The sequence below is a fragment of the Nerophis lumbriciformis genome, linkage group LG08 (assembly GCF_033978685.3).
Source record: "Nerophis lumbriciformis linkage group LG08, RoL_Nlum_v2.1, whole genome shotgun sequence".
Classification (NCBI taxonomy): Eukaryota; Metazoa; Chordata; class Actinopteri; order Syngnathiformes; family Syngnathidae; genus Nerophis; species Nerophis lumbriciformis.
The window spans coordinates 40,424,357-40,450,801 of NC_084555.2; the positions used below are offsets into that span (position 1 = coordinate 40,424,357).

The window sequence follows — 26,445 nt, forward strand, 5'->3', positions numbered from 1 at the left end:
GAAATGAATTGCATGAGGCAACATATCAGAAATGCTAATTATGACGTTCAACTATCTATTCGACTGCAACCTGTAAAGGATATCAATAAGTCTACCTAATGTTATGGCCATATCATTGCACTTAAATATACTTCACTCCCAGGATGTTTTGCATCATCTGCATGCTGCATCATTTAGTTTTTGTGGAAATTCTGCCATAGTTTAGCAGACTTCCTGAGATATATGCATGCCACAGTCAATGCTTAACTACAACACATCATCCTCTCTTCATGCAGTTTGCTTATGTCTGTCGACACACAGTTGGCCTATGTATTGTCTGCAGCCCTACTCCTCACCTCATGGCTGCCATGGGCCACACTGGTTGTAGCCTCTATTGCCATTTCAGTTGTCTCTTACAAATATAGTAATGCTCACTTTTGATTGACACTGTCAGAGAGCTATTGATTTAACATGTTAACATTTGGTTAGAACATTATTGCATTATTGTTTACATGAGATACTAGAATGAGGATAATGTGTACCTAATCATGTAAAGATCGTTTATACCAAGCTTTGCGTCTCCAAATTTATAGGACGATTAGAAATCATTTCTAAGCTATATCTGAACTTGTTTTTATTTGTCTTTCAAACGGTCAATTTGAAAATCTCGCTCGTGTCCACGTTTTCTTCAAGTAGACATAAAGAAACGACGTCATAACTTCCGGTTGGTTCTTTTATCGACAGAGTGAGTGCTCTTCAGTTCCTCCCTCCGTACACACACCACAGGTGAGCCCTGTCAGCCCTGTTGCCACGGGAACGTTTCTCTTTCTCCTCTCGGGCTTTCTCGCGAGACTTGGAGGAAAGCAGACGATAGGCAGGCAGAGCGAATGAGCTCATCCTTTCAGCAGCTGCATAGCGGAGCGAGGCAAAGCTGTAACTTTCTATCAAACTTCCAAGTTGCGCCTCGGCGGGAGGCGTGGGGCCATCTTGGGTTACAAAGACAAGTGGACGCTCCACGATTGCCATTAGAATACAACATGGAGGAGAAGCGGGTCGCCTGCGCTGTTAATGTCACGGACGCGTGAGAGCTCGAGTGTAACAAAAGAAAGGAAAGACGGCGCTTCGTCTTCGTCTTGTGTCCAAAAGAAGAAGGAGGAGGGAAAAGGCAGAACGAAGGTGAGTGGATTGTGGTGCACTGGTCACACTCACGTACACGTCTGCCGCCGCCACCGTGGAGGACGAAGCAAATAAGGTGCAGCGATGAGTCAGTGTGGAGCCATGTTTTCTGGATTTTTTAACTCTAAAATAGAGGTGAGAAAGGTTCCGGTAGAAAACGAACCTCACCAAGGCTATCCAAAATACGCATTGTACCCAGTGCTCTGGGGTCCCATTCACAGGTGGTACCATGAACGTCACACCACAGTAGACGTATGCTTCCGTGCTACTTCAGGAACATCTGTATTTGTTTTATTTTCATGTTTACAGTCATGCTGGGTGCGAGTGAATGTTTGTAACATTGTTGACTTGTGCTTGTATGTTGCTATGCTTTCTTGTGTGAGACATGTCATATAACATGAACACTTAAATAACAGTCCATGACAGTTACTCGTCACACGTCTGTATATGTGGGCGCTCGTTCACAGGTGGTACAGTGAACGTTACATCATAGTAACCTAATTCAAGAACACCTGTCAACAAAATGACTCAGTATCAGTTATGCCCCGAGCAAGCTTGACTGTGTGCAACTGAATGCTAGTTTATAACATTGTTGTGCTTTTACATTGTTCACTAACCCTTTTTGAAACCTTCCTTGTTTCAAATCTGACAGAGCACATTTCAAGAAAATATTACTTTTCTGTGTTGACCCTGTGATGAGGTGGCGACTTGTCCAGGCTGTACCCCGCCTACCGCCCGAATGCAGCTGGGATAGGCTCCAGGACTCCCGCGCCCCTGAAGGGGACAAGCGGTAAAATATGGATGGATCGATTACTTTTTTGTAGGGGTGTAACGATTTATTTGAACAACAATTGGATTCCGTATTTGTGATTGCCGATATGATTCAGGGACGTTCCGAAGCGATTCAGTGAGTTGAAATTGATTCAGTAACTTTTCAGCTAAACAAAATCAACCGGTGTGACTGTGAAATAAATACTGTATACTGAACACTGCATGTTAGGTTTCTTGTATTCTGTTATATTTTGTAAGGGAATTAGATATAAACGAGTTATGTATATAAACAAGCAACTAGACAATTAATGGCCAATGCAGTCACATCTTATTTGAATAAAGTACAACCTTCACTTTAGGTTGAATTAGCAAGAAGAAACCTTTTCTGCTCACATTTTCAACATTCAAGCAATTTTCAATTAATGTACATTAACCAACATTTTAACAGTAGATTTACCTGCTAAATGAAGTTCCTCGACTCCACCTTACAGTATCTGATGGACGACCGCGTCCCAGGTGTGCGTAAGCATGATGCCCCCTCATCCCTGTTGATGAGGTTGGTTTCTCCCTTTCTAAATTCCATAGCCCCCTTGATCCATCTCTCCTATTTATTTGTTTCTGATTAAAGCACTTCTCCTTGGCTGCTAGTTGTTGTCGTTTCACTTTGTGTTCTGGAAATCGACGCGTCACTTCTTTTGTGGCTTAAAGGTGTGTTGCGGCTTTATATTATTGTGTTGTGTCGTTAGACTTTGTTTGGCTCTTGCAATCTTGCAAGAGCTAAAGGTTTTGTGTTGTAATTAATGATATCGTCTTGTTACGTTAGCGTTTGTTGTGACCTGTCTTGACCACCGGAGCTATCCACCATTTTTGTTTCGATGAGGCCACTTATGGGCAAATAGACTTAAAGGGCAACTGCACTTTTTTGGAATTTTGCCAATCGTTCACAATAATAATTACAAGTCTTTTTTTTTGGATTCTTAAGATAATAAAAAATGCTTGCAAGATGCGGCGAATGGAAGTCACCTATCTAGCCTTGAAAGCCTTTAAAACAACTTCAAAATCCTCCTTCGATGTTTTATATATACACTGCAAATCTGTATATAATGTAGTACCAGTATCAGACACATTCATACCAATATGTGTAGTGTGTACAATATTTACCGTACTTTGGACATTTTAAGCATTGCTTGAACTAATTCCTCGTCACATTTATTTCCGTATCCATAGCATTGCACATCCGACTTCCGGCAACAAATTCTGCATACAAACATGAGTGTTTTTTTAATCATGGCAGACTTTGTAATAGACAAGGAAGATGACTATTTTTGGACAAATGAGGATTCACAACCTTATTATTTTTAAGCTTAACATGTGGAAGATGAACTACTTTTTCTAGAAGTGAGCATGAAAAGAGAATGAAACTTTGGAGCAGATGAAAGCCGAGAGAGTGAGATCGGCGTCACTTTGACGCTGCAAATGTGGAGCTTGGAGCCAAGCTATGGTGACATAAAAGGAGTGCTTACCCAAAATCAGTAGGAAAAAACGTCCCCGGCCAACTGGACCAAACACACAACTGTCCATCGAGTAAGTCACTATAATATTGAACATGATACACGCAGCACGTCATGCCTGTTAGTACAACTACATTGCATATGCTATCGAGCTAGCTGTGTACAAACAAAACATAACATATGGGCTAAAACTTTACAGATACTGTAATCGGATTGTTCATGTTTTTCAGTCAGTACAGATTTGTGTCTTATCGCATTGTGTTGTGCATTACAAACTCAAACACGATGCGGGTGCTGACAAAGAAGCTATCTTATCTCTTGCCGTAACTAGCTCACGGTTAATACCGTAGCACGCCGACTTGTTAGTACGCTAGAAATAAGTTCCTTTGTGTTCGCTCTTACAAAAACAATGTCGCTACAGCTTGGTTATTATACAGGTTACAGAACGTAAATTAAGTATTGTTAGCGGTTTTTGAATGTATTTTTAAAGTGATTTAGAAATAGAATTGATTGCTCCCATTAGCTGCATTGTTAGCTGACTAGTATGAGCCGATTTTTAAATGCTAGACTGTGGACGAAAAATATGATTTGTCTTCTTGTCTCTCCTAAGTATTGTGAACAATAGGCAAAATTAAAAAAAAAGTGCAGTTCCCCTTTAACGTTTAATGTCCTTAAAAGTGCTAAACTTCATATAAAGCCTGCCATTTTTAAATCCAATGTTTTCCTTTTTGTAACATATCAATTCCCTTTTAAAACAATCTTCTGGAAGGCAAACTTGCCGAGCACAGATCAATATAATTGAAATTTAGGAATATAAATTGATCATTCGAAATATCGATCAATTGTTACACCCCTACTTTTCTGTTTAGTTAGTTTATACCATTCCACTGTGTGTCAACCCGCCAGGCCTTCAGTATTCAAAAGGCACTTTACCTTATATAACCTGCCAATCTAGGGCTGAATCATAGTGCTTGTTGCTGTCAAGCAAAAAAGGGGGTCTTTGGAGTTCAGCTCCGGACAAGGATCAGAATCGTTGACATTCTTTTAAGGCTTAGTTGAGCCACAGTGGCATGATTTATCACAATGCCATCTTCACTTTGTGACTAATCTCTTGCTTTGTCTGCTTCAATTGCATCTAATTGTAACCGTTATTTATATTACTTTCTTTCTTGTTGTTTGGAGTTCTTGGGAATCATAAGCAGCTGCTACATATCATCACAGAGGAAAGTATGCATGCTCTACTTTAATATAGTGCTGGCCAAGGTTAAGGAAATACAGCATTGTTCAGGCTGCACAGCTCATGTTGAGACTAGTTTACAGTCCTGTCAATAGGATTGTGAAACAAGAAAAATCCCAGTGGAATTATCAAATTGTTGCTAACGTGTAGTCTGGCTTTTGTTTTTGTTGGTAACTTTGAGGCATTCTTCGTCACATGTTTGGTTGCGATCATCTCCTTGATTCCTGGCCAATCTTGCGGTGTATCAAGTTCAGTGTTGAATGAGTGACAATTAAAACAGACGCTGAGGAAAAAGATGGTTTTAATTTAAGGTAGCTGTTTCATAACACAGTGCTAGATTTGAGTGAGAAATCTGTGACAAAGGGGTTGTTGCTTATTTAACATGTAAATAGGGATGCAACGATTCATCAGTTAATTTGATTCGCAGAAAGTTTTGACTTTTTTCTGTTGCTTTGATTAATCGGTAAATGAGTGTAACTAATAGAAGAGTGCCCGGAACTTGAAATTGGCGGACATAGTCTCTGCACGTCCGCTGTGTGTGAGTGCCCTAATCTGTGTGGCGATGAAAAGCATTTTTGTTAACTTTATGCCGTCACATTGTGAAAACTCATAAATTGGCTGAAGCATTGTATAATAATAATTTTGCGCGAAATATCCTGCTGAAAACGTCTCGGTATGATGACGCCTGCGCGTGACGTCACAGATTGTAGAGGACATTTTGGGACAGCATGGTGGCCAGCTATTAAGTCGTCTGTTTTCATCGCAAAAGTCCACAGTATTCTGGACATCTGTGTTGGTGAATCTTTTGCAATTTGTTCAATGAACAATGGAGACAGCAAAGAAGACAGCTGTAGGTGGGAAGTGGTGTATTGCGGCCGACTGCAGCAACACAAACACAGCCGGTGTTTCATTGTTTACATTCCCGAAAGATGACAGTCAAGCTTTACCATTGGCCTGTGGAGAACTGGGACAACAGAGACTCTTACCAGGAGGACTTTGAGTTGGATACGCAGACACGGTACCGTGAGTACGCATGCAGCTACGGCTTCCAAACATTTGATCGCCTACCCGTACGTACGTGCCGCTATGTGCATGTCACGTACTTGACTTTGGGGAAATATATGTGCTGTATGAACTTTGGGGAGGTGAACGGTACTTTGGGCTGTGGGATTGAGTGTGTTGTGCAGGTGTTTGAGTTGTATTGGCGGGTTATATGGACGGGAGGGGGGAGGTGTTTGTTATGCAGGATTAATTTGTGGCATATTAAATATAAGCCTGGTTGTGTTGTGGCTAATAGAGTATATATATGTCTTGTGTTTATTTACTGTTTTAGTCATTCCCAGCTGAATATCAGGTCCCACCCGCCTCTCACAGCATCTTCCCTATCTGAATCGCTCCCACTGCCCTCTAGTCCTTCACTCTCACTTTCATCATCCACAAATCTTTCATCCTCGCTCAAATTAATGGGGAAATCGTCGCTTTCTCGGTCCGAATCGCTCTAGCTGCTGGTGGCCATGATTATAAACTATGTGCAGATGTGAGGAGCTCCACAACCTGTGACGTCACGCGCATATCGTCTGCTACTTCCGGTACAGGCAAGGCTTTTTTATCAGCGACCAAAAGTTGCAAACTTTATCGTTGATGTTCTCTACTAAATCCTTTCAGCAAAAATATGGCAATATCGCGAAATGATCTAGTATGACACATAGAATGGACCTGCTATCCCCGTATAAATAAGAAAATCACATTTCAGTAGGCCTTTAAAGTGTGTCAAAGTTTGTCAAACAAGACAAAAAAAGTCCAGTTATATTGCACTAAAACATCATCATTGTTTTTGTACTATAGCTGTTTGTAAGGTATGCTGCAAAATATAAGCTGGCATTTGTTGTTTTTTATTGTTTCACTTCTATAAACACACAAATCTACTGTAGAATATTAAAAGTGATTTGTTGATCATCGCAGTATTGCTATATCAAGATATTACCGTTATGGTGAGCCACATGTCACATTTTGTATTGCATCGTTAAATACCCTGAGATTCTCAGCCCTAGTGTTGAAGTAGTGCAACTTTTTTTTGGCAGTGATTGGTATACAAGGCTTAGTTAACAGTTACCAGACAAGACGATATACGTTACATTGAGCAGAAAAGGCCGTGCTCTCTAAGGTTTGCCATCCAAACAAACATCGCAGCTCCGATTTTTCTTCCTAAACTGTGCTATTTTGATGCTTTGCATTCTAACAACACAGCACAACAACAAACATGTCTTGTGTTTCATATGCACTGTCTTGCTGCTGTAGAGAGAGCAGTTGCTAAGTTAAGATGCTGTTTCCATTGTCTCTAGGGCTTCAGCTCAGGGGAATAGTTTGAGCACAAGTTGAAAGACAACAACAAGAGGAGCTTTGTGCCGCCTTACAAGTAGCCAACCTGGAATGTGTGGGGTGCAATTATTTTAAGTGACCACCCTAACCTGCTTAAATGAACTGTTTGCATTACATAATGAACGGTGTTGTCCTTATTAGGTTCATGGGTCTTCATTTACATTAATAATCATGCCCAACTCATTTAGTGGGCCAGAGACTCTCAGGGCCAAGGATTCCGCTCAATTTGAGGACTCGATTCTTGCTTTCGATGTGCTGTTTACTGCTTAAAAACCTCCCCACCTATAAATTTGGTACCACAAAGCCTGTCTGGCTCAAACGGCCTATTGGCGGCGAGAGACCAGGCGCCAAACCAAACAGACCTTCGGACTTGTCCCCAGATGATTGGCCTGGTGCTCAACACGGCCAATGTGACCGCAGAGGCTAGAGCCGTGTCTTTGTCATTTTTGACACGACCATAAGGACAATGGCATAACCTCTAAGATTGAATGAACACACACAATGTTTTCCATTGGAGGTAACAGAAATGTAAAAAAAAACCTAATAAATTATACAAAAATGTTTAGGTAGTAACATTGTAGCATTCTTAACTGTCATACTAGTGTAAAGATGTGGTGTAGATTCTGTTCACTTTTGTAATTGCACTGTTGTATTAGCCATATTGTACTTAGCAGCCAGCACAGAGAGGTGTAGCAAATTTGACGAAGGCCCCGTTTACACTAAGGTTATCCAGGGTAAATCACAACTAACCTTATCCATGTCCACACACAACAATGCCACCGTTTAAGACCCCCGCCTCCGTCCGTCCGCCGGCGCAACGCGACCTAGTACGCATGCGCGGAAAAAAAATAAAAATGCGTGCGTCTGACCTGGAAGTGTATTTTTTCTATCTGCGACGGTATAGAAAATGGCTGCTCTTGTTGTGAAGAAGAGAGAATTATTTGTGTGGTCTGACGACGAGGTGGTGTTACTCTTAAAAGTGACTCAAGACTATGAAACCTCCATGGCGGCGAGGAAGGTTGATTGGGAGTCCTCGCCATCGAAATACGATTCATTCTGTCACGGTTTTGGAGTGCTACCCATCGCCGGTGGAGGCCAGCTTGAGCAGCAAAGATTTTCCCCACCAAAAGGAGGACATAACTAAAGGCATGTTTTTGTGACAAGTAGGGGTGTAACGGTACACAAAACTTTCGGTTCGGTACGTACCTCGGTTTAGAGGTCACGGTTCGGTTCATTTTTGGTACAGTAAGAAAACAACAAAATATAAATTTTTTGGTTATTTATTTACCAAATTTGTAAACAATGGCTTTATCCTTTTAACATTGGGAACACTATAATAATTCTGCCCACGTTAATCAATCAATCAATCTTTATTTATATAGCCCTAAATCACAAATGTCTCAAAGGGCAACATTAAACTGCCTCAAGTTGTTGCTCGGATTAAATAAAATGACAAAAATGTTCTTCTACATATAAAAAGTGCAACATTAAACAGTTTCAAGTCAACTCATCATGCTTAATTTATTACAGCATTTGGGAAGCCTGTAGTTGATTTTTATTATGTAGATGTTATATTTTTATTTATGTGATAGCAGGGACCCTGCAATTCAAAACTAGGCTGCTGCATTACTAATGATTAATGTAACTATAGCTGAAAAAATAGTACAATAGCAATAGGAGAGACTATTCATCCCTGAACACCATAGAGTTCATGTAGGCTTAATGATGCAGTTACATTATTATATCAACTATCAGAGACATAAATTCTTCATTTAACAGAATGTCTTGCTTCAACACAGCTCAATCAACACAGAAAAAGGTAAAGTGAAATAACAGACAGACAGGGCTTTGCTGTCCGTAACACACACACACCGCAAAATGAGCTAACGTTACGCTAAAAGCCAATTAGCCTTCACCTCAAGCCAGGACTGCGAGCGAGCTGAGCTGCCTTTTATGTTTCTAGAAGGTCAGCGGGCTCATAGTGATGTTACTAGTAGTTGACTGGGAGGTGTTAATTATAATTTGGGGAGAGTCCGCTGCCTGATGCTTACCTGCTAAAGGCTAAGCACTGACTACATGCGCTCTGAATACGCACTGCTGATTGGCTGTTACCGCTCTGTTTGTAACCAATCAGATGGTTGTGTGGGTGGGACAATGCTGGGTGCTGTGTAGAGTCCTGACAGAGACAGAGGCAGAAGGAAGCGGAGGCGGCTACTTAATATGTTCGTGTGGAAACTCGTTCGGTACACCTCCGAACCGAACCGAAACCCCCGTACCGAAACGCTTCAATACAAGTACACATACCGTTACACCCCTAGTGACAAGGTTATTCTGTCTTAATTTAACCACACTTCCTGTGTGGGCGCGGTCTTTCTGGCGTCACTTCCTCTCCGAAATCACTTTGTAAACGATCAATGAGTCCATACAAAGTGCCGGAGATTCAAGAATTACACAGCTGATTTACCCGTGTAAAAAATTGTCCGAGGAGGGGGACCTTAAACACTGGTTTAGTGTGGCTGAAACGGGGCTTTGGCTAAATAATTATTTGTTTAAGGGGTTAAATGACTTAGTGTAGACATGGCCTAAGAGACTGTGCTGACCTGCGGGCACTGCGTTCCTTAACTTATTTGCAATACATAGCATACTAATTATTGTCAGCTTATTGTTACTTCGCCATATTGTACTGAGAAGTCAGGACAGAGATGTACTTTTGAATGACCAACATCATTGCAGTTTACCACACTTTGTGTACTAGCCTGTCTGTCTATCTTGTTGTTGTTTTAGCCGTATTGTACTGAGCAGCCAGGACAGTGACACATGCACTACTATACTCTTGCTACACTAACGATATGCAACTTATTTTCTTATGACTGGTTGGAAATTAGGGTTGCAACAATTAATCGATTTTAGTGGATTCATTTTAACAGAAAAAAAACTTTTTATTCTGTTGCTTCGATTAATTGTTTGATGAGTGGAATCAATAAAAGATGCTAAAATCCGGACCGTATGGAGTGCCCGAAACTTTAAATACACACACACAGTTTCGCATGGCAACTGCAATAAAGCGCACATGAAAGTTTTTTTAATTTTTATTTTTATTAATGCACACATGTCTAAATTGGCCCTAGTGTGTGAAAGTGAGTGTGAATGTTGTCTGTCTATCTGTGTTGGCCCTGCGATGAGGTGGTGACTTGTCCAGGGTGTACCCTGCCTTCCGCCCGTGTGCAGCTGAGATAGGCTCCAGCACGCCCCGCAACCCCAAACGGAACAAGCGGTAGGAAATGGATGGATGGATGGATGTCAAAAGTGCAGCTTCACTGTTGATGATGTGCATTACATGAAGCAGAAACATCTTTATTTCAAATGTTTATTTTTCCTAAAATAGGTTATAAAATGTGTTTCATCCAATTGCTCCATTCATCGAACAAAATAATAAATAGGTTTTTTGATTACTAAAATACAAACCCCGTTTCCATATGAGTTGGGAAATTGTGTTAGATGAAAATATAAACGGAATACAATGATTTGCAAATCATGTTCAACCCATATTCAGTTGAATATGCTACAAAGACAAGATATTTGATGTTCAAACTCAAAAACTTTTTTTTTTTTTTGCAAATAATAATTAACTTAGAATTTCATGGCTGCAACACATGCCAAAGTAGTTGGGAAAGGGCATGTTCACCACTGTGTTACATGGCCTTTCCTTTTAACAACACTCAGTAAACGTTTGGGAACTGAGGAGACACATTTTTAAAGCTTCTCAGGTGGAATTGGATTGTTCAACAGTCCGAGGGTCTCCATTGTGGTATTTTAGGCTTCATAATGCGCCACACATTTTCAATGGGAGACAGGTCTGGACTACAGGCAGGTCAGTCTAGTACTCGCACTCTTTTACTATGAAGCCACGTTGATGTAACACGTGGCTTGGCATTGTCTTGCTGAAATAAGCAGGGGCGTCCATGGTAACGTTGCTTGGATGGCAACATATGTTGCTCCAAAACCTGTATGTACCTTTCAGCATTAATGGTGCCTTCTCAGATGTGTAAGTTACCCATGTCTTGGGCACTAATACACCCCCATACCATCGCAGATGCTGGCTTTTCAACTTTGCGCCTATAACAATCCGGATGGTTCTTTTCCTCTTTGGTCTGGAGGACACGACGTCCACAGTTTCCAAAAACAATTTGAAATGTGGACTCGTCAGACCACAGAACACTATTCCACTTTGTATCAATCCATCAGATGAGCTCAGGCCCAGCGAAACCGCTGGCGTTTCTGGGTGTTGTTGATAAACGGTTTTCGCCTTGCTTAGGAGAGTTTTAACTTGCACTTACAGATGTAGCGACCAACTGTAGTTACTGACAGTGGAAGTGAAAGTGTTCCTGAGCCCATGTGGTGATATCCTTTACACACTGATGTCGCTTGTTGATGCAGTACAGCTTGAGGGATCGAAGGTCACGGGCTTAGCTGCTTACGTGCAGTGATTTCTCCAGATTCTCTGAACCCTTTGATGATATTACGGACCGTAGATGGTGAAATCCCTAAATTACTTGCCATAGCTGGTTGAGAAAGGTTTTTCTTAAACTGTTCAACAATTTGCTCACGCATTTGTTGAGAAAGTGGTGACCCTCGCCCCATCCTTGTTTGTGAATGACTGAGCATTTCATGGAATCTACTTTTATACCCAATCATGGCACCCATCTGTTCCCAATTTGCCTGTTCACCTGTGGGATGTTCCAAATAAGTGTTTGATGAGCATTCCTCAACTTTATCAGTATTTATTGCCACCTTTCCCAACTTCTTTGTCACGTGTTGCTGGCATCAAATTATAAAGTTAATGATTACTTGCAAAAAAAAAAAAAAGTTTATCAGTTTGAACATGAAATATGTTGTCTTTGTAGCATATTCAACTGAATATAGGTTGAAAATGATTTGCAAATCATTGTATTCCGTTTATATTTACATCTAACACAATTTCCCAACTCATATGAAAACAGGGTTTGTAATTGATAGCTGCAGCTCTAATGGAAATGGTGATACCACCCTTCTGGGGTGGTATCACAAAAAAGCCAAATAAATCTGTGGTGGTCTAAATTTAACTGTGGTGGGCCCCCACAAATAAATGAATGTATTAGAAACACTGGATAGTCTCGTGATGAATGAAAGATTTTGAGAAGTCTTCCACACAACTGTGAAGGTTGATTCATTGCTCGTAATTGGTGTAAAGTATGCCAATTTTGGTGTGTTGGAATTTTGTAGTGAAATCAATCACTTCTCCAGGAGAAAAAAAGAGGAAGCTTTTGTCAATTTCTGACATCACAGAGCGTCTGACCGATATGAGTCATGCATACAGTTAAAAGTCAGATGACTCCATCATGACCTCAGTTGGTTGCTAGTGTCTTCATGCTGGTGGTGACTGAGAGGCTTGATTGCGTTGACCGTAATGAGGTGTGACTGGGTTTCCTGCTTGCCTCATAGTCCAAATGCGCCTTTTGTCCTGATCTGTACCATGCTTCATGTACCACGGCTGTGGGGCTCCAATAGAGATGATGTCATCGCTTACACTGCCACAAAGTAAATCTATTCCGCCTCACCTGCTGTGTAATTGGGAATTTGACCAAGCAAAAATGCAATTCAGGCTTGTTTTCTGCTAGCAGGTGTATTGACTCTCTGGGCTTCTTGGTGGTCCTGACTTTTTTTAAGTGAAACAATCTTGTGCTGACTTCTTCCTGGCATCTTGTTACCAACTTTTCGACCAATTGCCACAACTGTGCAGGAATCCCACTGCAATCTGCCTTTTTTTTCTCCCATCAATACCACAGGGATGCAGAACATAGACGAGAGTGATGGCAAAACAAGCCGATGGAGTGAGAACCACTTCAAATAACTTTAAGTGAGAGGAAAAACACATGGAAGAAAAACATGTTTCCACAGTGAAATGTGGCGTTTGGAGGATGATGATGATGAGCTGCTGCGGGCGGTCTTTGCTGCCACACGGCGATGACATGCTCGTTACTGTCTGGACTTGTCTGTCAGTTGCTGCACTGTCTCTCTATTTTGGCCCTGCACATTCCCCTCTCTGGAACACATTACTTAAGAGTTCTGAAAGGAATCAAAATATGGCGGAGCAGGGGTGCAGGCCCTCGTCTCATGCCGAGCCCATGTGGGCCCGCAGTGGAAAATAATTCAGCCAAAAAAGAAAACCACAGAGGCCGAAATCCGAGAAGGAGGCTGGAATGCATGAGGGCTCAGTCATGACAGAGCGTGAAGCAGATCCCGACGTATGGACTGGTCGGTTCAGCTTGTCTTCATTCCTGCTACAACGTTGTTGTGGTGTTCAGGTGCGACATGTGATGTTGTTGTGTAGTATCACAGGAATGCTGGCACATGGTTGCTTGTTAAAATAGTTGTTGTTATAAATTATTTCTAAAAGCTGTGTCCCCTTCTCTTTTTCCTCTTGCATTTATGTCGTTTCCCCCCTTATGCTCCTATGCTGCTCTAAAACAGAAAGGGAAGAATACAACCACTGATTACCATTCAAATAGTCTCAGTTGGACTTGTTCAGAAAAATGTCGGAAAATTAAAGAGGAGGATATCTGTTTAAGTAGAAAAAAAAAAGAGAACTTAAGCCATGTTGTTCCAGGTGCACAGGTCAGATAGGGCCTGTTCATAACAAACAGGGCTGCTTTCCCACAGTCTTTCCTCTGTGACTGCCTGTTTCCTGCACATTTCATTGATGTGTTCCTGGATATGTGTGAACACAGAAGGCTCGGTTTAAACACCGAAATTTACGGCGTACATGTGTAATGTGCGGCATGCAGTCAAGTATGCGAGACACGGACCAGGACGTTCACCTCCTCTGGGGTTTAAGGCTTGCAAGTTGTGGGCCTTCTGCACAAGTGGCACTTTGCTGTCATCACTGGGGAAGAGGTGAGGTGTTGCCATGTCTTAGTTGATGTGAAACTTGCCCTGAATGTTGATGAGGTGCAGGTTGCTCCACTGTTTGCTACTAGAAAGAGACACCTCTTGCTTGTGTGTTCTCGTCTATTACACGATGCAAAGATTTTGCTTATTGCTCTGGTACCAGCCCTATTCATTTTGTTTTGACAAAGAGTAACTTTGTCTACAAACTCTACATGATAATCTTTACTTGTCCTTATATAAGCTATGTGCTCACACACTTGGACAGTTAACATAATGTTTTAAAGGCCTACTGAAATGCGATTTTCTTATTTAAACGGGGATAGCAGGTCCATTCTATGTGTCATACTTTATCATTTCGCGATATTGCCATATTTTTGTGTGAAAAAATTCAGGGTCGAAAAATGTGCTGCTTTAAAAAGCAAGACTCGTAAAATAAGGCTGCAGCAATCGATCCTGTCTCAGAACCAGCCAATGATGTGTCCAATTTGAAGTTATGTGACACGGGTCTTGCAAAACAGCATAAAAAAAGCAATTAACTGGGATACCTGGGCATAATAAACACGCTGGAGGTTTTCAAACTACATAAATGATTCCAATGGTTAAAATCTGCACTTTTGAGTGACATACAAGTTACTATGTGCAGTTAAAATGACTGAGACACAATGTGACCAGCAAATGGTGCTGGATAATAATGTTCAAGTATCAGTCATCAGTAAGGAAGAAGACTTGGGCTATATGTATAAATGTTTGGATGCATTCATGGAGGGAGGAATTAATGATTGAGCGTAAGCTCGTTGTTTACAAGACAAAGTTTGGTCATTAATAAATTTACCAAACACTACGGTAACCGCTGGAAGCGCTGCTTCATGCATACGAAGGATGGGGCAGAGTGGGCGGAGAAGCAAATAGCCTGACTGCTTGATGTAATATCACTGTTCTGCAGAACTTATTACAACAAAGTTCAAAGTGATTTTATATCCAATAAGTAGATGTTTTTTTGTTCTTTTCCCTTTATTGTTCGCCGTGTTTGTTGCTCTTGCCTGATTATAAAATATGTCGATCAATGAGTTGGTCTGGGAAGTAGAGGAGCAACGTTCATAATATTCTCAATAATCATTGTTTTATTGTTCATAGATAATATTGTAAATCCCACATTTTAGGTTTTATGTACATTCTGACAGTCATAAAATTTAGTAAAATAACTAAAGTTCATTTGGTTTTTGAGATGGTCTGTTTAGTTTTTTTACTGAATAAGACACTTAGAATCTACATGAAAATACAAAATGTGGGATTTACAATACTAACTATAAACAATAAAACACTGAATATTGTTACAATAAGATTTGGTGTCGAGGGAAAACAATGACAATGTAGAAAACGTATTGGCACTGAAACAAGTTTTGACAACAAATAAATACAAACATTGAAAAAATACAATAATTTCGGTGGATGTTTTCGATTTTATATTTTTGTACACTTAGATTGTTTTGTGTGTTTCAAAGGTTTAATGATGCTTCTCTTTTTTACGGTTTTGTTTCTTTTTTTACGGTTTCAAACAAAAGGTAGTATTTTAGTGTGAGGGGCGGGTGCCTGTTGGGCGGGACTTACAACAAGTTTACCAGGAAGCCGTTTTATTGGACTTGGGCATGCGAGTAGAACACCGTAGAAGAAGAAAGGAGGACAGAGGGCGTCTAAATTAAGTTAAAAAAGCTTCAAAACATGATATTATGAAGCAAAAGTAGTTTTTTACATTTATTTTGAGTACACCTGTATGTGTTGCTGTTGGCAGATTCATCTCCTGCTCAGAGAGAAATCTTGTATTTGTAAACATGATACAGTGACCTACTTTTATTACTCCGACTACTCGTAAAGCACTCTGGTCAACTTCGTTACTTTCACAATTAGTTTTATATTTGCAGTACATTTCAGCATTAAGAGGTTATTAGGATATATTTCCGTTATCTAATAAATGTTTAATTCATTACTATGCATACATTCTCTTTACAGAGCAAATTAAATAACTTCAAAGCAATTACTCATAATTATTAGTTATGATAGAGTTAATGGAGGATTTATTATCCATCCATCCATCCATCCATTTCCTACCGCTTGTCCCTCCCGGGGTCGCAGGGGGTGCTGGAGCCTATCTCAGCTGCACTCGGGTGGAAGGCAAGTTCACACTCACATTCACACACTAGGGACAATTTAGTGTTGCCAATCAACCTATCCCCAGGTGCATGTTTATGATTAACTTTTTTTAAATAAAGTGTAACAGTCAACCATCAGCTTCGCTCATTGATGATGTTCTGTAGTTGGATGTCCTCTCAGAAATACACTTGTGAATGAAGTCCAGATGTCTCACAAAGGCAGAAATCTTCTTTGTCTTTCTTGTTGAATTATATACAGCAACATCACAAAGTAATACTCAGATCTTGTTTTTTAAAGATGTTTTAATGTAATTGTGAATAGAAATGTCTCCTCTAAAAGTCCAGCCTATTTTTTCAAATTCATTTTAACTAATCCCGCAGCTCTACATTATCGCAGTTGATGTTTTAAAAATGTGTTGTAGCTTCTACTTTCAAATGTACAAAACCCAAAACCAGTGAAGTTGGCACGTTGTGTAAATCGTAAATAAAAACAGAATACAATGATTTGCAAATCCTTTTCAACCTACATTCAATTGAATACACTGCAAAGACAAGATACTTAAAGTTCAAACTGAGAAACTTTGTTATTTTTTGCAAATATTAACTCATTTGGAATTTGATGCCTGCAACATGTTTCAAAAAAGCTGGCACAAGTGGCAAAAAAGACTGATAAAGTTGAGGAATGCTCATCAAACACTTATTTGAACAGGCTAACTGGGAACAGGTGGGTGCCATGATTGGGTATAAAAGCAGCTTCCATAAAATGCTCAATCATTCACAAACAAGGATGGGGCGAGGGTCACCACTTTGTGAACAAATGCGTGAGCAAATTGTCCAACAGTTTAAGAACAACATTTCTCAATGAGCTGTTGCAAGGAATTTGGGGAGTTCACCATCTACAGTCTGTAATATCATCAAAAGGTTCAGAGAATTTGGAGAAATCACTGCACGTAAGCGGCAAGCCCGTAACTTTCGATCCCTCAGGCGATACTGCATCTAAAGCGACATCAGTGTGTCAAGGCTATCACCACATGGGCTCAGGAACACTTCAGAAAACCACTGTCAGTAACTACAGTTTGTCGCTACATCTGTAAGTGCAAGTTAAAACTCTACTATGCAAAGCGAAAGCCATTTATCAACAACACCCAGAAACGCCAGCGGCTTCGCTGGGCCCGAGCTCATCTAAGATGGACTGATGCAAAGTGGAAAAGTGTTCTGTGGTCTGACGAGTGCACATTTCAAATTGTTTTTGGAAACTGTAGATGTTGTGTCCTCAAGACCAAAGAGGAAAAGAACCATCCGGATTGTTATAGGTGCAAAGTTCAAAAGCCAGCATCTGTGATGGTATGGTGGTGTATTAGTGCCCAAGACATGGGTAACTTACACATCTGTGAAGGCACCATTAATGCTGAAAGGTACATACAGGTTTTGGAGCGTGGCGCAGTGGAAGAATGGCCGTGCGCGACCCGAGGGTCCCTGGTTCAATCCCCACCTAGTACCAACCTCGTCATGTCCGTTGTGTCCTGAGCAAGACACTTCACCCTTGCTCCTGATGGGTGCTGGTTAGCGCCTTGCATGGCAGCTCCCTCCATCAGTGTGTGAATGTGTGTGTGAATGGGTAAATGTGGAAGTAGTGTCAAAGCGCTTTGAGTACCTTGAAGGTAGAAAAGCGCTATACAAGTACAACCCATTTATCATTTATCATTTATCATTTATATGTTGCCATCCAAGCAACGTCTTTTTCATGGATGCCCCTGCTTATTTCAGCAAGACAATGCCAAGCCACGTGTTACATCAACGTGGCTTCATAGTAAAAGAATGCGGGTACTCGACTGCCCTGCCTGTAGTCCAGACCTGTCTCTCATTGAAAATGTGTGGCACATTATGAAGCCTAAAATACCACAACAGAGACCCCGAACTGTTGAACAACTTAAGCTGTATATCAAGCAAGAATGGGAAAGAATTCCACCTGAAAAGCTTAAAAAATGTGTCTCCTCAGTTCCCAAACGTTTACTAAGTGTTGTTAAAAGGAAAGGCACAGTGGTAAAAATGCCCCTATGCCAATTTTTTTGCAATGTGTTTTTGCCATTAAATTCTAAGTTAATGATTATTTAAAAAAAAAAAAAAAAAGTTTCTCAGTTCGAACATGAACTATCTTGTCTTTGCAGTCTATTCAATTGCATATAGGTTGAAAAGGATTTGCAAAACATTGTATTCTGTTTTTATTTATGATTTACACAATGTGCCAACTTCACTGGTTTTTGGGTTTTGCATGTGTTAATATTGTGTAGAATATCATTTAGGATGTCTTAATGTATTCCTCTATTTAGTTTTATTTGCAATCGAGGCTGGAAATTAATCACAACAGCGGTTTCAGCACATTGTTTATTAATTTATACAAGTCAAAATGATACTTGACAATACAATAAGACAGACAATAAGACATGAGTCTACCTGTTTGGGTGTAAACATAAAAAAAAAAAAGATGGATCAGATGTAAGGCTTTATTTACAAACGCTGAAAAAAGTTAAGAGCATGAAGTTGCCTCCACAGCTTGGATATGATCGGCTCCCTCCCGAGGGAACAAGAGGAAGAACTGCCGGAGGTCACGCAACATTACGTTAGTCGAAGTCTCGCATTTTAACACAAATTGGTTACTCTTGCCACACCAAGGTTTCAATGTCTTCTGTTTTAAATGAATAAATACAGCTACACTTACATTTTGAAGTCGCTCTTTTCTCTCTGCTTAGAAATGTAGCAAAGTATTGTTCCATACGGAGTTTCGCCAAATATCAAGGCTTTATTGAGACAAACATGGATGATTTAAAAATACATAATCAATTTCTGTACCGCTTACACTACATCCTCAAAGTATGGCAAAGTTAACACAAATATATCATATAACTTTTACACTTGATTTACTCTCCATCGGTCCTCTATTCTTCTTCTACGGTGTTTTTACAGTCCAGTGATACTGCTACCAGCTAAACTGATAAGGCCCGCCCCTCAGGCTAAAACGCTGCCTTTCGTTTGAAACCGTAAAAAAAACAACAAGCGAAACTGTAAAAGAAGAAACGAAACCGTTAAAAAGAAACGGTCATAAAAACCTTTGAAACACACAAAACCAGTAAAACAGTACAAAAATATGAATATTGGCATCAAAAACACCCTGCAAAAAATGTTCTATAGAATTTCTAAAGAATATCTCTATAGAATTTCTAATGAACTTTAGGACCGAAGTTCTATAGAATTTCTAAAGAATATCTCTATAGAATTTCTAATGAACTTTAGGACCGAAGTTCTATAGAACAGGATTCTAAAGAATGGTTCTATAGAACAGGGTTCTAAAGAATGGTTCTATAGAACAGGGTTCTAAAGAATGGTTCTATAGAACAGGGTTCTAAAGAATGGTTCTATAGATCTCCTCTAAAGAATAGTGCTATAGAAGAAAGTTCTAAAGAGTAGTTCTATAGAACAGGCTCCTATGGAATGGCTTTCTGTGGAATACGGTTCAGAATGATGTAGAAATGATTGGGCAGGCATTCTACAAAATCTGTGGTCTAACACTGGCAATGGAGAAAGACAAATATTGCAGTTGAATGAATGTTGACTTGTATTTATTATATACATGTAACTCAAATCTTGACGTAATAAATAAATGTCAGCAGCATAAATCAACATGATCACCGCGCTTCCCCGACTGTTAGAGACGGCTAGACGTCCAGCAGAATTTGTTTCTGAGGCCTTCTTTTTTTCCCATTTTCTGCGCAATGTTCAGTTTCACTCCAATGATTTTCTTTATCACATTTGCTTCACTTGAGGGATGGAGCTTCTTCACAAAATCTGAAAGATCAATAAAATGTACCAGAATTAGTGTCTGCAGACACCAAGACACTAGCTGTCATGCAATGAGTTACACTATGGCATTTTTCAGCTCGATAAAGAGAGTGATGTCTATCATTTAATCAATGCAATGGATAGTCAACACACTGCATACATTGCATATCACGCGTTTCTATGCTGTAAGGCACTTGCACTGCTTGACGCACACAAAATCATATGTGGTGCAATCATGCCAGGCTTTACGAACTGCAACAAATCTGTATCAAATTCTGACAGTGCATGTACACTATTCATTAGCTATATAGAAAATCCATTCAGTGTGTGAAATATTTTTCAAATTATTTTCAGGATTTCACTTTCTTGTGAATCTTGTTGAGTACTTGATGGGTGTCCCCAATGGCGTTCGAACAATCACGAAAGTGCATTAATAGAATTCTAATAAAAATATTTAACTTCAATCTGATTGAAACCATATCCACATCGGGAAGGGGATCTGACACATTCCCTATCTAAAAGTCGTTCACTTCTCAACTTGCAGCAGAACTCACGGAAATTCCCGACGCTAGTTGTTAAATAGTAAGGCGGAGAATGCCGATATAAGATATCAAACGAGAAAAAGGTGTAGATATCCGTGCGCTGCGGTTTTTGCTTAGTCACTTGATGTTGGTTTCCGACGAGATCAAAGCTAATGTGACCACCCATGCCTATAAATCTGTCAAAACGAACATCTCGCAGTCAATTCATGGACCAAGCAGACTGGAAGCTATGGATATCTATACTTCATGCCAAACGATCACGGAACGACTTGGAGATAGGAAAAGGGTCAGATCCACTTCCCTGATGTGGATATGGTTTTAATCAGATTGATTTAACTTATACTCACCAATAATAGCAGACACTTTCTTGTCATCCAGTTTTGGTTTCTCATGCTTATCCTTAAAAGCATTGGATTTTTTTCCTGTCAAGCTGCTGTTGGCCAGCTCCTCTCTGGCAGAGCGACAGCAGGACGTCGAGCTGATAGTATTGTTGCCTGACGTGATAAGTCGTCCATCTTCATTAGCAGGCCAGGAAGTCCTTTAATAGAAAAAAGTACATTGTGATGCAGACACAATAAAAAAAAAATACATTAATAACATGAAGCTGGCGATATCCAAACCGCTCGGCTCTAACCCCAGCTATCATAATGTAAGGGTATTTTGATAGGAATCTTGTTCAAGTCAAGGGAAACATGGTAAGGAAGCAATCAAAGATGAAAAATATATATAACCATATATATTAATTCATCCTGACCACGCGAAGATTTAATATTTGTCGGTCAAGTATTAATCAGATATCCAGCTGAGACAAAATATCAAGAAGGAAGGGACGTAACTCTTGCTAATATAAGAGAAACACACAAAAACGGACGGACAGACAGACAAACAAACACCATATGTCCTCCCCTTATTTAGAGGGGAGGACATCACAACTTAGGATGTTGTATATGCAACAGTTCTGAAATTATCCCAAATCATAAATGGATTTTTATTGGAAAAAAGGGGCATAACTCTGGAAAATATTGTCCGAGACGACTCATTTTCGATAGGCTTCTTGTTACACTAAGATAAATAGATGTAACAAGTTTGGTTTCCGTACATGAAACGATTCTGTAAATATTGCGGTGACGGATGGACAGCCGTACATGACGACAATACCCGTAGGCCAAAGTTAGATGAAAATACAGTAATAAGAAAGTTATTTCATACATCGACATGTAAGCATATTTTCCATCAAACTATGATAATTACAATAACATACTTCTAGAATAAGAAAACCTACCTTCAACAACCCTCAATGCATCTCGAAGGGATTTGTTTTCCTCTCTCAACTGGAGGACTTCCTTCTTCAGGGATTCCATTTCTGTACATGTATCTTTCGGTGAAGTTCTTCCCAGCTGAAAATGTCAAAATAGTAAATCAAATGAAATAATTTGTATTATGATTAATTTGGGCGCTCATATGTTTTCCGGAAGCAATTTGTCCTGGATACGGCCCTGACAGCACCATATAAGTTTTACATGTATAAGCAACCTTGTAGGCACATTAATTTGAATATGCTACATGTACATGTAGCAGTAAGCCATTCACACAGTAGGCACTGTTCATCAGGTATTTGTAGTGTTATTTTCATATAAGTAAAAGTATAAACTTGTGTTTTAAACCAGTTGCCAGGGATGCAATTTTTACGTCCTCGATTTCAAATGAATGCTAGGCACTTGTGATTGTTTGCCTCGAGAGGGTGCTTTGATTAACCAATAAAATCCTATTCTATTCTATTCATGTACTCACAGCAGCAAGTTGGGCCTTCAATTGTGCCCGAGCATCATATCCCACAGCTGTACGGCTTACTTTCCTCTTTTTCTTCTGAAAAATCAAGATTAACAAGAAAACGTGTTCAGTTCTTTTATATGCCATTGAAGTGAAGAAATATGTTTGCAGAAATGATAGATTTTCGAGTACATGCAGAAAGTCTGTCAACACCTCAATTTGTCTTGAATATTATTCTGTCTGAGTTGGTCGAATTGAATCAAAATATTCAATAACTTTAAAGCCTACAATGAAACATGATTTGATTAACTTTTATGATAAAGAAAAACTGACAAGGTACTTCAAAAGTATGGGATTGAATCCTACAAAACCTCACACAGTTGAAACACCACTGAAATAGTGAGTGAGTGAATTAACGTTTAACGTCGCTTTCAACACTATTTCGGTCATATCGCGACAACACCACTGAAATAAAAGTACCTGCTGTCTGTCAGATAGAGTCTCCTCAACACTTTCATCCTTGCTCTCACTGTCTGATGACCAAGACTTTGGCTGTTTGTTTCTCTTGCCTCTGCCATATTCCAAATCACCAGTAAGGGGTACATCCTTGCCATCCTGAGCGGCTTTCAAATATGGCGTCAGTTCACGTGTGTCTTCTGTGTAAAAACAAATATGTGCCACATTAAGCTAAATTAAACTGTACAGTTAGTCATACATTTCAGCAGCAGATTGTTATCACTAAATTACTTTGGTATACCTACAGTTCTGATGATTCAGAAATTCACCTCAGCGAGAAACAAATTTCACCTTACTTTCCCTTATTTACAGGCTTACAGCCATATTAAAAAATTGTCAAGGTTAAGTCTGTACTATCATGACAATCACCTCAGCATTGCAGATTGAAACATTCAGTATACCAGGGCTGCACTGATGAGAAATTACTATCAATCATGGAAGAAAAAAAATTATATTAATTAAATTTAACTTTACATAAACAAAGTCGAAAGTTCAAGGTGTAAAATCAGAAGTACATTAAATATATCTATATTAAATATATCTATATTTATATGTACTTCTGGTAAAACGTATACTTTTTACTGAATTGAATTGAAAAGTTTTCAACTGTTTATTAATTACCACCAAATCTCAGAATTCTTGCCACGTATTTGGTTTGTGACTGCTTCCTTCCTCCTGCTTTGTTGAGTGGCCATGGAACTTGGACTTCTTCATCACTGTCCCAATTTTCTCCATTCATCTTCTCTCGAGAACCGCTCGTGGTTAATATACTATATTTCGTCTCGATGATCATCCTCCCCTTGCTTCCGTTTGGCGACCTGACTGGGGGCCAAACTCCTTCTCTGTGTGATCACACAAGCCTGACGTTACAAACAATGGAGGGATGATAATAATAATAATAAATTAGGCTAGTTTTGCTAGCTCACCATTTCCGCCCGTGCCTCGAAGCTGCTGTTTGGCTCAACGTTAGCCCGCTTGTGACGTCTCGCATCGCGCCTAGAAGACCCTAAACCTAAATGTGATGTTTAAGCCAACAAAGTTACCGTCAATGAACTCCGACGTGACTTGGGCAGCTTAGAAAGAGCGAGTGAAGTCAACATGGACGTTGTGGCCGCCATCACCAACTCAAACTGCCCGCGAAATCTGCTTTGCAACTACGGCAAGCGCGAAGGGGAAAAATAAATAATAAAAAAAAAAAGTTGATTTGAAACATATTCGCACTTATTAGTGTCGGATATGAGAAACATTGATACAACGCGATTATTACCAACTATACATGAATTTGGTTGTGATTGCAGCCTTAAAACAGTTTTGTTATTTTATAACAAAACGAGAGCAGTTCTATCTATCGTGTTTGGGGGGGGGGGGGGTTTGTAATGTTACGGCGGGAAAAGTAGTAAACTAAATATAACATTGAACCATGCTTTTGAAAATGTATACATTTAAATCCTGGCAAATACTGACTTTTAACAATATAAATTGTTACTTACATGAGTTCGGTAAAGTGTTTTCCTATTGGGCTCCGTGAAGAAACGTGTCTGGGCTTGTTCTCCACAGCTGCATGCAGGTACGTGGGCGGGTCCTGACGTTTTAGGTCTGATTTAAACCTTTGAACTGAGTTTTGCTAAATCAATTTATGTTGGAAGTCCAATAAAATTAATTTTATCACATAAAAAAGTAAGTTACGAAAATATTCACACTTTTTACTTATAGATAACTCAAAAACTCTAAAAATAAAAATAAATTGATTTATTGGAATAAATATACTTTTAAAAATAAAGTCTGCCGAAGTTCTGGGTGTCCGCCTTGAAATGACACCTCACAATTTTGAATGATACAAAATTAACATTTTCATAATTGAGGGAGACATCCTGCATTGTTCAAAAAACAAGCTCAAGTCTGGTGAATCAACTTAATGAGATTAATCAATGCTATGGTGATAGCGCTGCTGCCATTTTATAGAATTTTATTCCATGGAACAATCTATAGAACTTTCAGCAGATAAAGGATAATGTCTATAGAATTTCTGTTAGACATTCTATAGAATGCCCAGTTCTATAGAACAATCTATAGACCTTTCAGCAGATAAAGTAATGTCTATAGAATTTCTGTTAGACATTCTATAGAATGCCCAGTTCTATAGAACAATCTATGGACTTTTCATCAGATAATGTAATGTCTATAGAATTTCTATAGGATATTCTATAGAATTCCCAGCTCTATAGAACAGTGAAAAGACCTTCCAGCACATGAAGCTGATGTCTATAGAATTTCTATAGAATTTTGAATACATATTCTATAGAATCTTCAGTTCTAAAGAAATTCCGACGAAATTCTATAGCGTTCTATATATTTCTATAGAGATTCTATAGAACATTTTTTGCAGGGCATCCACCAAAAATATTGTATTTTTTCAGTGTTTGTATTTATTTGTTGCTAAAACTTGTTTTACTGCCAATACAATTTTTTCTACAATGTAATTTTTTTTTTTTAATACCAAATCTTACTGGCAGTGTTCTAGCTCCATACTACTGCAGACCACCTTCTTGATCGACATATTTTGTAATCAAGCAAGAACAACAACAATGCAACAAACACGGCGAAACACAAACGCCTAGGCTAAAATACATCCACATACTCAATATAATATCACTGTTCTCTACAACTTTGCTGTGGAACTGCCTCTGTCTGACAATCGCTGCGCAGTAAACAAGCCCCGCTCACTCTGCCCCACTCTGTTTGTGACTCTTCTGCATTTAGCGGAGCTTCGTATGTCACTCAAAAGTGCATATTCTAACTATTCGAATCATTTCTATAGTTTGAAAATATCCAGCGGGCCACATTGAATGTTTATTACCGTATTTCCTAGAATTGCCGCCAGGGCGGTAATTCATTTAAAACCTCTTCTCACTCCGGCGCTTACCAAAGGCATGCGGTAAATTTAGGCCTGCACTTATAAATTTGAGTGTGACGTAAGGATACCATCATGAAAAGCACATTTAATTAAACATTTTTTATTATGGTCTTACCTTTACTTATAAATGAAGTCCATTCGCAGCTCCGTCTGACCAAAAGCATCAATAACTTGTTTATAGAAGTCTTCCTTATCTTTCTTCAGTTTTAAAAGTCTCTCTGTCTCGATGGAGATCTTCCTTTAATTATTACCTCCTGCTTCAATTGAAAGTCCAGTTTAGAAAACTGTTTTATTTTAGATATGTAATCCTTCATGTTAAAAGTGCAAGCGAGAGGAAAAAATAAACGATCGCTGCTAACTGTTGCTGCTTGTTGTCACTTCTTCTGCAGCCGAGTAGTCGCAAGAAGGATCACTAGCGCCCTCTACCACCACGAGGCGGGAGTCATTTAATGACTCATATTTGACACACACAGCTATGGTATATTAATAAAACATAGCTGCTTACTGTTCTTTTTAGCATATATAATAGCTTGGACCTTAAATCCTACTGAATAGCTCTTAATCTTCTTCCCTTTATGCGATTTCAAATGATTGAAATCAGCCTCCTCCATTTTGAAAATGATGACAGGTGAAGTGTCACTCGTGGCGTGACGAGTTTGACCCGGCGGAAATTCTAGGCATATGCTAATTATTTTGCGAAACGAGTTTAACCCGGCGTTAATCCTGAGCCGGCGGTAAT

At 39.5% G+C, this 26,445-nt stretch overlaps 2 protein-coding genes across 4 annotated transcripts in view; one reads left to right on the forward strand and one right to left on the reverse strand.

Moving 5' to 3' along the window:
• Nucleotides 1–829: 829 nt before the first annotated feature.
• The window catches only part of LOC133611805 (signal-induced proliferation-associated 1-like protein 1), a 165,689-nt gene continuing 140,073 nt past the window's right edge, over nucleotides 830–26,445 (forward strand). For all 3 annotated transcript variants that reach the window (XM_061968943.2, XM_061968942.2, XM_061968944.2), the window contains exon 1: nucleotides 830–1,155. The gene's annotated coding sequence lies outside the window, so the exon portion shown is untranslated. The remainder of the gene's footprint in view (nucleotides 1,156–26,445) is intronic.
• LOC140678991 (uncharacterized) lies at nucleotides 19,804–24,360 on the reverse strand. Its single transcript, XM_072913687.1, has 8 exons — nucleotides 24,283–24,360; nucleotides 23,719–23,804; nucleotides 23,414–23,634; nucleotides 22,757–22,932; nucleotides 22,298–22,372; nucleotides 21,789–21,903; nucleotides 20,854–21,044; nucleotides 19,804–19,970 (listed from the first exon to the last, which is right to left on the reverse strand). The coding sequence occupies exons 3-7, from the start codon at nucleotides 23,583–23,585 to the stop codon at nucleotides 20,932–20,934; spliced, it is 651 nt and encodes a 216-aa protein (XP_072769788.1). The 5' UTR covers nucleotides 23,586–23,634; nucleotides 23,719–23,804; nucleotides 24,283–24,360; the 3' UTR covers nucleotides 19,804–19,970; nucleotides 20,854–20,931.